The following is a 10,474-nucleotide window of genomic DNA, read 5'->3' as shown; positions in this document are numbered from 1 at the left end:
TATATTAAGTATCTCTAATTTATTTCCGAGTAGAATGGCAGGTAATGGCCAATAAATGGCTTGACGGCCTATTATGAACGAACGACAGCTGCTCAGCGACGGATAATTAGTTTGAATTCACTTTTCACGGTATTAAGTATATACGCACAGGGTGCCAATACCGACCGCTCGACCGTTATTAACTGGTTCACTGACATTGTTTTAGGTAATCGGCATGAGTAGTCTAATTACAACAATATATTTTCTAGAATTATATTGTTAAAAAAATATTATTTTTTAAAAATAGTTCAAAGGTATACTCAAAATAGAAAAGAAATTTTTTATACAATCAACGTCACTGAAAGAAAAGATTGCTGAATATGGCATAGCATTTTTAATTGGTTGCAGAGGTCAATTTTTGGTTGCATTAAGCCTATTGAAATTCTATACTGACATTGCGGACACAATCAAAAATTGCTGCAGACAATTAAAAGTGCGATGACATATTTTACTATCTAATTTGTTGCACCAATTTTTTCTTTCAGCACAGATTTCAAATTCTTTCAAATATAAGTATCTCAAATTCTAAGAAAGATTCAGATTATATCAATTAATGAGAACATACAGGATGACAATTGTTGAAATTAAATAGCTGTTACTCCATAATGAATGGACAAAATAAATTAAACGCTATATCGTAATCATCCTGCGTGCACTGAAATAAACACATACTTGGCGAAAAGACAAGAAAGAGAAGAAAGGAGAAGCTTATTGAAGACATCAGGTGCTCGATCAAAGCCTAATTTTAGGGAGAGTTACGAGTTCATCGGAAGTTGTGTAATGATCTGCCGCTCAATAACTAATTAATTGTTAAATCAATGTCAAATAATTTCAAGATCGAGATTGTAGGGATAGAAAATTAATTATAACATAACAGAAGAGCATTGATTTTTTTAACCAGACAGAAGATAAAAATTTGTGACAAATATTATTGAAAGCTAATAATAAGATATAATAAAAATCTAATGATATGTATTATAATATATACAATAAATTTAAAAAATGTATGATTAATGCATACATATTATATATAAAACTAAGCAGATCAAAATAATATTAACACTTTAGCAAACAAATGAAAATCTAATTTCTTCCTACATAAAATATTTTGACAAAAATTAAATGTGCAATCGTTATCGAATTATATCCTGATAATGAGAGAGATTCTTACGAGGTAACGTGTGCAAGGAATAAAGAATGCGAGGGTAAGTAATGATAGTTCACAATAAAAACGCGGAAGGAAACAGTCGTTCTTCGTCACGACAAAGTAACAGCTTGGAACTGAGGGCAGTCGGTTAATCACCCACTTTCGTACGTCAAACAGACATAAAAGAGAAGCTTCCTCCCTCCTTACTCGGATTTATAGTCGAATGGTCAGGAAGTGGCGCGTATCTGACAAGAAACCGTTTAAATTTGTTGTTATGGTATATAACGGTAAACTTTATCTCAAATGAAATGTCTTCTTCTGTGTTAAATATAGTCACAATGAAATTTAGTTTAATCTAACTTCAACTAGATCATTCATTGTAAAAAGAGTCATTTGCTTCAGTCTTTTTAGTTTAAATAATTTCTCAAATCTAGAAATATATATATATATAAATCTACGAATTTAAATTTTTAAAAATTTTCTTCAATATTTTAAAGTTTTTTTCTAAATTTGTAATTTTTAAATTATAAACTTAAATTATAAACTCAAAATTTTCTTTATCTAAACGTGTTCAATTAATTTTTGTTTTGTGTTACTCTTCAACGTGAGTCTAACTCTCAACAAATTTTAATCGGCGACAGTTTGGTATTGAAGATGACATTCGTTTTATCTGTCCACTGTCATCGAATCAGCATATGTGAGCGTGGTGGCACTTCAGATTTCAATTCGTTTAGCGAACAATACGATTCAGCAAGCGACAGGAATAATCCGCGCGTCTCGTCGCATTTGCATCTGCCGCTATCTCCTTTTGTCTCGGCTAATTTCGCGCATCGCCCTAACGCTCACCTCGGGTTTCCCCGCTTCGGCAAATTAGCCATTCCCATAGTGCACCCCCGTTTGAGCACCCTTTTGGAAGAGGTGTCTGTTTTCCAATACAAACGCCATGCGAGCGGTGTTTCTATATGCTATTGAAGGTGAAGTAATCTTAGACGATAATAGAATAGCAAAGCGTGCCACGCAGAGAGCAATGAATATTCACCGTGTCATCGCTAAATATACACGCGTGATGCGATGCGGACAATGAGATGCGGACGCCCGTTGCAATCTGACGAGAATGCAAATACGACACTGATTTTAAAGCGAATCAATCTGAAAACACGAGAAGTTTGAAAAAAATATTCCGAACAAGGAAATAGATCATCAGACTACTTAAGATAACGGTACAAGTCATTTGCAAAATAATCTCGCTGTTTTTATCTCAGGACATAATCGAGATTATCGATAATAAAAAATTAATTATCTCGAGGACATCAGAATTTCTTAGAGAATATTAATAGGAAAATGTAAAACAAAATATTTCGTACTCACATTTCATATCTACTTTGAAAAAGTTCACTGATAGGACCCAGTAAGGAATTACACAGATCCAAGTTCCACATCGTTCTGCGAACAGAAATTAAAAAATAATTATAAAACACACCGTGTTAATTATTATGCAATATATAAATTCACACCGAATTATCTAAGCTTCAGCTTAATCGATAAAGGTTTTATTCCACACTTGTTGTGTAATCATATTCATGATCTTAAGAAATTTTTTAATACGATTAAAATTATCGGTCGATAAAATTACGTACGGTTTTAATGTGAGGATACTCAAAAGATCCACAATGATTGCTAAATCGTTCATCGCGACTGCAGAGTCCACCGCGGCCTGAAATCAATATTACGTTATATTTTTTCGCCTTATATGTCTCGTACGTTTCAATGCAAAATCAGATGAATAACAACCTTGAGATCCTTATTTTGCCAGAGGGAATAAATTATCTGTAATGAGCGATGTCGACTCTTAAGTACCGCCATCATCGAATCGTGGCTGCGCATCATGCTGTTCAGCATCTCGGTCTCAGACATTTCCGTCAGCACACTCTGGGGATAGTCCAACGCCGCGGGACTAGTGTAACTGTGCTGTAAAACGTAAATAGAAGAGAATTAAATAAAACTTGATAACTTTCTCGTTATATAAAAATGGAGAATTTATTATTAATTTAGTTATTTGCACAATTTACAAGTGAAAGGATTATTCACCGGTAAGAAATTTTCCACGTCCAAACCATAAGGTTTGTCGGTGCTCATCGGCACCAGTTCCTCCTTGTCTTTCCTTATCTGCGAGAGAATCGATTTTGGGATTTGAGGGAGTACATCGATCTTCGGATTCGGTGGGACCTGAGCCTTATTGAGTAGCTTCCTCGTAGACGATGATGTGTTCGTGGAGGCATTACGCGCCGACAGCACAGTTGAGGTAGCAAAATTTCGGTTGAGCGACGTCGACCTCGATTGCGCTGTGTTTGGCCTATTCAACGCAGGATCCGAGGGACTATGTCTTATATTATTAATTCTGCAACAAAAAAGTCATCCAAATATTACATTACAGAATACAATATTATTTCAGTATATACTGTTAAAAATGTGATGAAATTTAATATACTTTTAAGTTACACAAATTAAATTCAATTTTATTGAATTTACACTAAATTAAATTTAATATATTTGTAACTGAAAAATAAATTTGTGTACATGTACATGAAATTTAGTACTTTTCATAAAATTTTATAAAGTTTAATACATTTTTTATGAAATTTTATGTAAATTTGCATGAAATTTAATGTAAGTAAAATTTAAATTTCGTTAAATTTAAGTTACTTATAACTTCATTTTCATTGACACACAACACTAAATATTTTTAATGTATCTGCTTGAAATTTGTTTTCATTACATCTAACGGAAGTAAATTTTTTTGTTTTCAAGTGTAATTAATTTTCAATCTTAATTAATTTTGTGAGCAACATATATTTCTACTAAAAGACAATTATTTTCTCTTAAAAACTGCAAACTAAAAAAAAATTATCATTTGGACAAGAAATAAAAAGATCTTTATTAATTTCTATGCAATTTGAATGTTTTTCTATTATATTCATTAATATTTACGACAATTATTTTCCATACTTATATATACTCGAAGAGAATATGTCTTTATTGTCTATTGTTACGCAAGAAGTACTTACTGTACAGGATAGTCACTTTCGTATCCCTGCTCCCCGTCCCTACTGCTCTGTCTCTTCAGGCAGTGTTTCGGGGAATCCGGGCTAGGTATTCTGTTCTTCAGCTTGCCGTCATCCATCACAGGAATTACTGCAGCCATTGGTGCAACGCGCGGCGTTAAGGTCGAATTCGACCTTTGTGGTCCTAAGGGATGAGACGGCGTCAACATCGTTTGTTCGGTGGTACTCATCCTCTTCCCTGGGAACGGCGTGATGTTTTGCCGTAACGGCGGTATGGACGCGAAGTTTTTGGACGCCCTTTGATTCAAGCCATTGTTCGTCTGCAGATTCGTCCTGATTTGGCTCGTTGGCATGATCGAGTTTCTCTGTACCGGCGGCGAAGATTTGATCGGTTGAACACGCACCGGTACCGGCATCGGCTTCGCCAAGGACAACGTGGGCGCTGGCGGAGGCGGTGAAGAAGGGGATGGCATCGACGGCATCTCCTCGCGCTCTATCGTGTTCAGGTTTGACATTGAGGTAGAGAGATTTTGCAGTATTTGTGGTTGTGCCGGATCTAAAATAGGTTCATAATATATCAATGACATTCGTCCTCTTTCTCTAAGAGAAGTTATTTCAAAATGACTTTAAAACAAAATAACAATAATCATTTAAAGAACTTAAAACAAGTTTTTCCTGGTATAATGAAAAATATTAGATTTATAAATATTTTAAAATTAAATTTATAAATAAAATTTATCCAACTTTATTTATATATTATTCAACTTTCTTGAAGTTCGAATTCTAGCATTATACCAAGATTGAATGTTATATCAATATTTACACTTTTTTGAAAGATTCTAATACTATGGTAGTAAAAATTTTATTTCTTCGGAACTTATATCATAACTTAGTTCAATGTAATCCATGCAAAGGTTATCGAAACTTACCTACGTCATGAGGCTCCTGGAAAGCCTCGGGGGTTTCGGGAGGTGGTGTGCGAGACACTGCAACATATCATGCACGGCATGCTCATTCACAAACTGTACATTGTTTGCATTCACATTTAAACGTGTTTGACATATTGTGTATGTTCGCTAGTGATCGCGAGGGATTGGGTTAGATATTAGTCTGGAATTTTTGTCATACACGCGCGCACTCGGTGAACAATGAGACATTACAAGGCGGATGTAACAAATCACTTACACGCCCTGCTCGGTTGAAAAACGTCCCTGTACTCGGTTACGCTGGGTATGTCCGCATAGGTGGCCTCGTCCTCCGGATCGGTACCGGATTTATCCGCCTCTTCTATTGTTCGTACATCCAATCTACAAACGCATATAAATTACGTGTTACGATGATCAATTGGTGTAAAAATTTGTGATTAAAATTAAACTTCATAAAGCAAAAACGTACGTATGCTTCTTCAATCCGATCGGTCGTTCTTTGGAAAAACTCTTCCTCAAGGAATTTCCATGACTGAATGGTGAACTCACGGCAGATATTCCTCCTAGTGGTGCAATTTTTTTTAAATCGCATATATACAGAATAACATTTGCGGTATGAAGACTCGCGCCAATCTGAAAAAATTTCCTGTTTTAATAAAAATGACATCGAATATACATATTCAAGAGTTCAAAAGCATTTTGTTTTACCAATTGATTTTGAGCTATGGCTATATCCTGGACTTTTCCCCAGTTAGTCGGTATCGTATCCAGGGTCCTGCCCGGCTCCCAACCGTAAACCTTTAAAACGTCATGGCTACCAGCAAAGAGACATTCTCCGCCTTGACTAAAGTATAGGCACCTGAAACAGCGCGATAACAAAAGAAATTAGCATGATTAAAAAATTGCATTGTAAGATTATAGTTTTTCTAACTCACCGGATGGCCGAAGAATGACTTTGTTCCGTGGAAGATACAAGCTGAAACGATTCTAAGTCCCAGAAGTGAACAGTTCTATCGGCGCTGCCGCTGGCTAATAGGAATTCATGCGGATGAAACTCGACGGTTGTGGCCGGACCTCTGTGTTCTGAAAATTCCCTTAGTTGTCTACCGGCCTTTAGGTCCCACAACTAATTTAAAAGTAACATAAAGGTCAATGTCTTCTGTCTTACACATAAAATAGTATAGAAAAGAATGAAAATCATGTTATATATGAGATGATAAGAAGACTTAAGATAAGACATGATAAAAATACATTTTCCTGGGATATAATATATGACTCACCTTAACCATTCCTTCCTCCCCAGCACTAGCGATCCATTGTCCATCAGGACTGAATTTTAAACTATTCACAGTCCTGTTATGCCCTTTATACGTAAAAATACAGCCTTTCCTACGGATATCCCACAATTTAATCGCCGTATCCAAACTCCCAGACGCTAGCAGCTCCCCATAAGGATGGAAGTCCATGCAACGTATCCCGGATTTATGTCCCGTCAGCGTGCGCGCCAACTTGGCATGCTCCAAGTCCCAAATCTTCAACGCACCCGTCTGTGAGCCAGCACATACAAGATCTTCCGTTTGACCGAAGCGTACGCATTCTATAGAAGTAGTGTGGCCACTTAGGCTCTGAAAATAAGTGAACATAAATCTCATGTAATTTTAATAAATTTAAATTCAATAACAACATTTAAGATATAATTTAGTGTTTATGGCTCTCTCATGAAGTAACTTTAGCTCTCTCTTTGTATAATTTTTAATCAATTTAAATTCAATAACAATGTTTGAGATACAATTTAGCGTTCATTGTTCTTTCATGTAGTATGTTATTGAAATAGAAAAAAATGAAATAAAGATAAACATTTGTTGTATAAATCATCTGTATTTTATCTTGAACTGAATAAAGATAATGAAACTGTTGTGCAACAATTACCATAATACAATTCTGCTTTCCGACGGCCCATAAATTCACCTTTTTGTCGTCACCGCCTGTGACCAGAACACGACCCGATTTGTGGCCCAACGCCAAGCAATTGACGTTCGGCGTATGGGCGACGAATTCCTCTGTGCCAAAAAAAAAAAGAAGAATGCATTTCACGCATACTGATTTATTCATGTTAATGTGATGCAAGAGAAATACAATATAAAAGATTTTATAGCGTGAATAACTTTTGTTCAGATTTATTTACTTACGACCATACAAGGATTATATATAATTTTCTTTTTTCATGTTGGAGAAAAATTAATCTATTTATTCGATAAATAAAATCACTTGAACCTCTCAGAAGTCAAAATCATTAATATCACTTCTTGTAAATTTCTTAGTTTTATTATCAAAACAGTTTACAACTTCTCATCAATTTTTTCCACTTCTGATTTCATGGAATTGATAAATTGACTTCTAAGAGATTCATTTGCTCATGAAACTATGGGTATGAAAATTCACACACAATGTCAACCTCTGTTCCTCTAATAAATAATTTCTCATTCTTAGGCTAAAGGTCGCAAATCAATAAGTTCTGATCACATAATCGAAAAAGATGAGTTGGAACAAAATATAAATAGAGATTACATATTTAGATTAAAAAAAAATCAGCTCATTTTCACTGATAAGTAAAAATAAGCTAATAATGTATTTAAAAAATTTTTCACAATTTACATAAATAATCTCTATATTTATATATACATAAATATATATTTATTCTGTTTCAAATATTTTTAACTACAATTAAAATTAATTTATTGATGATTTGCGTTTAGTTAAGAATGGGAAGTTATTTATTATTGGAGGAGCAAAGTTGAACATTGAAGTTTCATGCCTGTAATTTTACAAGCATCAAATAAACCTCTAATCAATTATTCAATATCCTTGTAATTTATCTCTTATTTAAAAAGAATAGAACTGTCATTCCTCCAATATAAACTATTCATCCGTAAAAACAGGCGGAAAATCTCCGTCCATTATAATCCAGTTTCTGCTACCGTTTACGCGAAAACGACTTCTCATTCTCATCGCGGGACAAATTCCCGGTTTGTGCCAGATGTAACCATAATTGGAAGAAACTGCGAGGTAGCAGCTGAAGTGAGAAAGTAAACAGAAACTGTTTACTCGCGGAGACCTCGCGGAAAAGCAGGATTCTCATAGAGGGAAAAAAAGAAAGAAGAGGAGCGATGTAGCGGGAAAGAGAGAGCGTGAGAGAGCGCATGGCGCGCTCGCGCGCGCCAGGATATTCGTATTCCCATGAACAAGGATGATCTTACGGAGTTTCCAGGACCTCCTCGTAGACGAGGCCATGTTCGTGCCGCGCGCGCGGACTTATTTGGCAGCGATGACGGCGGTCCGTGGTCCCGGTTGGCGCACGACGTACGATCTCCTCTCGCTGTTCGTGTCGCTGCGCGAACGTAACATGTTTACCAGCAGCAAACGGTAACAGCCTCCACTCTTCTCGCGGTCTCTCCTCTTTCTTCGGCGACCGGGCACCGCGGCGCGTGGCGTCGCGAGGCGTCACGTCGCGTAGCGTTGCGTCGTCACTCCCCACCCACCGGGGAGAACGTAGAAAAAAAAAGAAACGCGACGCTGTCCTGAGAGCGCGGAAAACAGATTGCTTCTCTCTCACTCGGGAAACTGCCACCTTCTCCTCGCTACCGTCTCATATCTCATCTCATGAACCTGTCACTATCTCTCTGTCTCTCTTTCTCTCGCTCCGCTCCGTTCCGTCCGTCTGACGGTGTGTCCGTGACGCGTATAGATCGCGAGGTCGCAGTTACGTTTTCTCAGTAGATGGCGGTAATCGCGTTATCTATCGTTGGTAAAATAAATGTTTAATCTATTACCGATAATTGCTAATAATACTAGAATAATTGCTAATAACACTATTATCGATCTAATAATGAATGTCGATAATGGCGTTCTTCAATTATCTCCAGGCTCTCGGAGCCTTTTTGTGAGGACAAAAACTTGCTAGAGCTTTGGCTGTTTCGCTTGCATAAGCTGATATGATTGATAGTGGGTGTTTTCCATTTGACATCGACAAGAATGACGAGATACTATTAAAGACTGATATCCTTATGGGAGTTCGCATCCTTCAAAATATTAAAGTGATTAAGAGTTAAAAACTGATAATATTGCACTAATTTTATGATTTATTAGTTTATTTTATGATTTATTAGTAGACGTATTTATGCATTTACAACTCAATAATATTTGATTTTTCTTTAAAATTCTGATTTCAGTGTTTTATGTCAAAGTTTGATTATCAACAGAGATGATAACTGCGGAGAAAAAATTGTAATTTTTCTGCAATATATGGGATATTATAGCTTTACTTAAGTATGCATATTTATTTATGGAACATTTATATAATAAATAATCATGAATTTAATAATGAGAATTTAAGTATGAGCCAAATATATATAATAATTTACGTTAATAATAGCAAATTTATATCAATTGTCGATTATGTCAGCGTTCTTTAATTACATCTGGGCCCTTGAGGGCCTTTTTTATACCGCCAAAAATTTACCTAGGATTGACGGTCTTTAATGGTATTTCATTGGTGCATTTGATGACAAATCGACATAAATTGATATAAGTGTCGTTCTATCCTTGTTGACATTCAGAGAGTAACAAAGATAGAACAACACTTGTATCAATTGTGTTTCAAATGTAAAGCACCCAATCTCTCGGTGACAACAAAAATATGTTTATAATTGAAAAAAAGTGAAATCTCTATCTCCTCGCAGAAGTTATCACAGGAACTTTGATCCAAATTCAACGCATGATATTGTGACCCTTGGATCGGAAAATCAAACAGGGAAATAAGAAGAAAATAAGGACATGGATCATGCGCTTCATGCGTAACTCAGAACGCACTCATAAACAACTATAGCTGGATAATGATATCACTGATTGTTATATCGATTGTTGGCAAATTGAAATTTAAAGCTGTTAAATTGGCTGTTAGAAAACCAAATGTCTGAAGAAACTGCTGAGAGGCCCATGAGGCAACTGTACAAACAATTCGCAATAAGGACACGCGTGCAAATGTCAGAACAACCTGAAAAAGATGTCAACATTTTTTTTTTAATAGTTGGAGTGTTATTTATACTTGCTTTGGCCATTCTAGCTGCATTTTTGCATTTTTCACATTAAACATGTGAAATATGCTAATATGCTGATAAAAAGAAGGAAATTTGAAATTATGATCCACTTGTGATGTTGACTAGTGAAACTTACAAGAAAGATTTGATGTTTATGTTTATTTGAGAGATTTAATGCTTGCGTAAATTCTTATTGCATTAATG

At 35.6% G+C, this 10,474-nt stretch overlaps 1 protein-coding gene across 2 annotated transcripts in view; it reads right to left on the bottom strand.

The window, feature by feature from the left end:
• Positions 1–8,800, bottom strand: part of LOC108690184 (katanin p80 WD40 repeat-containing subunit B1) — an 11,687-nt gene extending 2,887 nt beyond the window's left edge. Inside the window, exons 1-13 of one of the 2 annotated variants that reach the window (XM_018197359.1) lie at positions 8,432–8,800; positions 7,104–7,234; positions 6,455–6,799; positions 6,110–6,300; positions 5,883–6,033; positions 5,644–5,807; positions 5,434–5,555; positions 5,178–5,234; positions 4,252–4,804; positions 3,275–3,584; positions 2,978–3,154; positions 2,824–2,900; positions 2,555–2,629 (exon numbers count right to left, since the gene is read on the bottom strand). In XM_018197359.1, the coding sequence (XP_018052848.1) occupies positions 2,555–2,629; positions 2,824–2,900; positions 2,978–3,154; positions 3,275–3,584; positions 4,252–4,804; positions 5,178–5,234; positions 5,434–5,555; positions 5,644–5,807; positions 5,883–6,033; positions 6,110–6,300; positions 6,455–6,799; positions 7,104–7,234; positions 8,432–8,465 (2,387 nt within the window). In that variant the 5' untranslated portion in view covers positions 8,466–8,800. The remainder of the gene's footprint in view (positions 1–2,554; positions 2,630–2,823; positions 2,901–2,977; positions 3,155–3,274; positions 3,585–4,251; positions 4,805–5,177; positions 5,235–5,433; positions 5,556–5,643; positions 5,808–5,882; positions 6,034–6,109; positions 6,301–6,454; positions 6,800–7,103; positions 7,235–8,431) is intronic. The other variant, XM_018197360.1, reaches the window with a different exon arrangement.
• Between the last annotated feature and the right edge of the window lie 1,674 nt (positions 8,801–10,474).

The sequence above is a fragment of the Atta colombica genome, unplaced genomic scaffold (genome assembly GCF_001594045.1).
Source record: "Atta colombica isolate Treedump-2 unplaced genomic scaffold, Acol1.0 scaffold297, whole genome shotgun sequence".
Lineage (NCBI taxonomy): Eukaryota > Metazoa > Arthropoda > Insecta > Hymenoptera > Formicidae > Atta > Atta colombica.
Note: the sequence above shows the minus strand (reverse complement) of the source record. Positions and strands in the feature narration are given on the sequence as shown.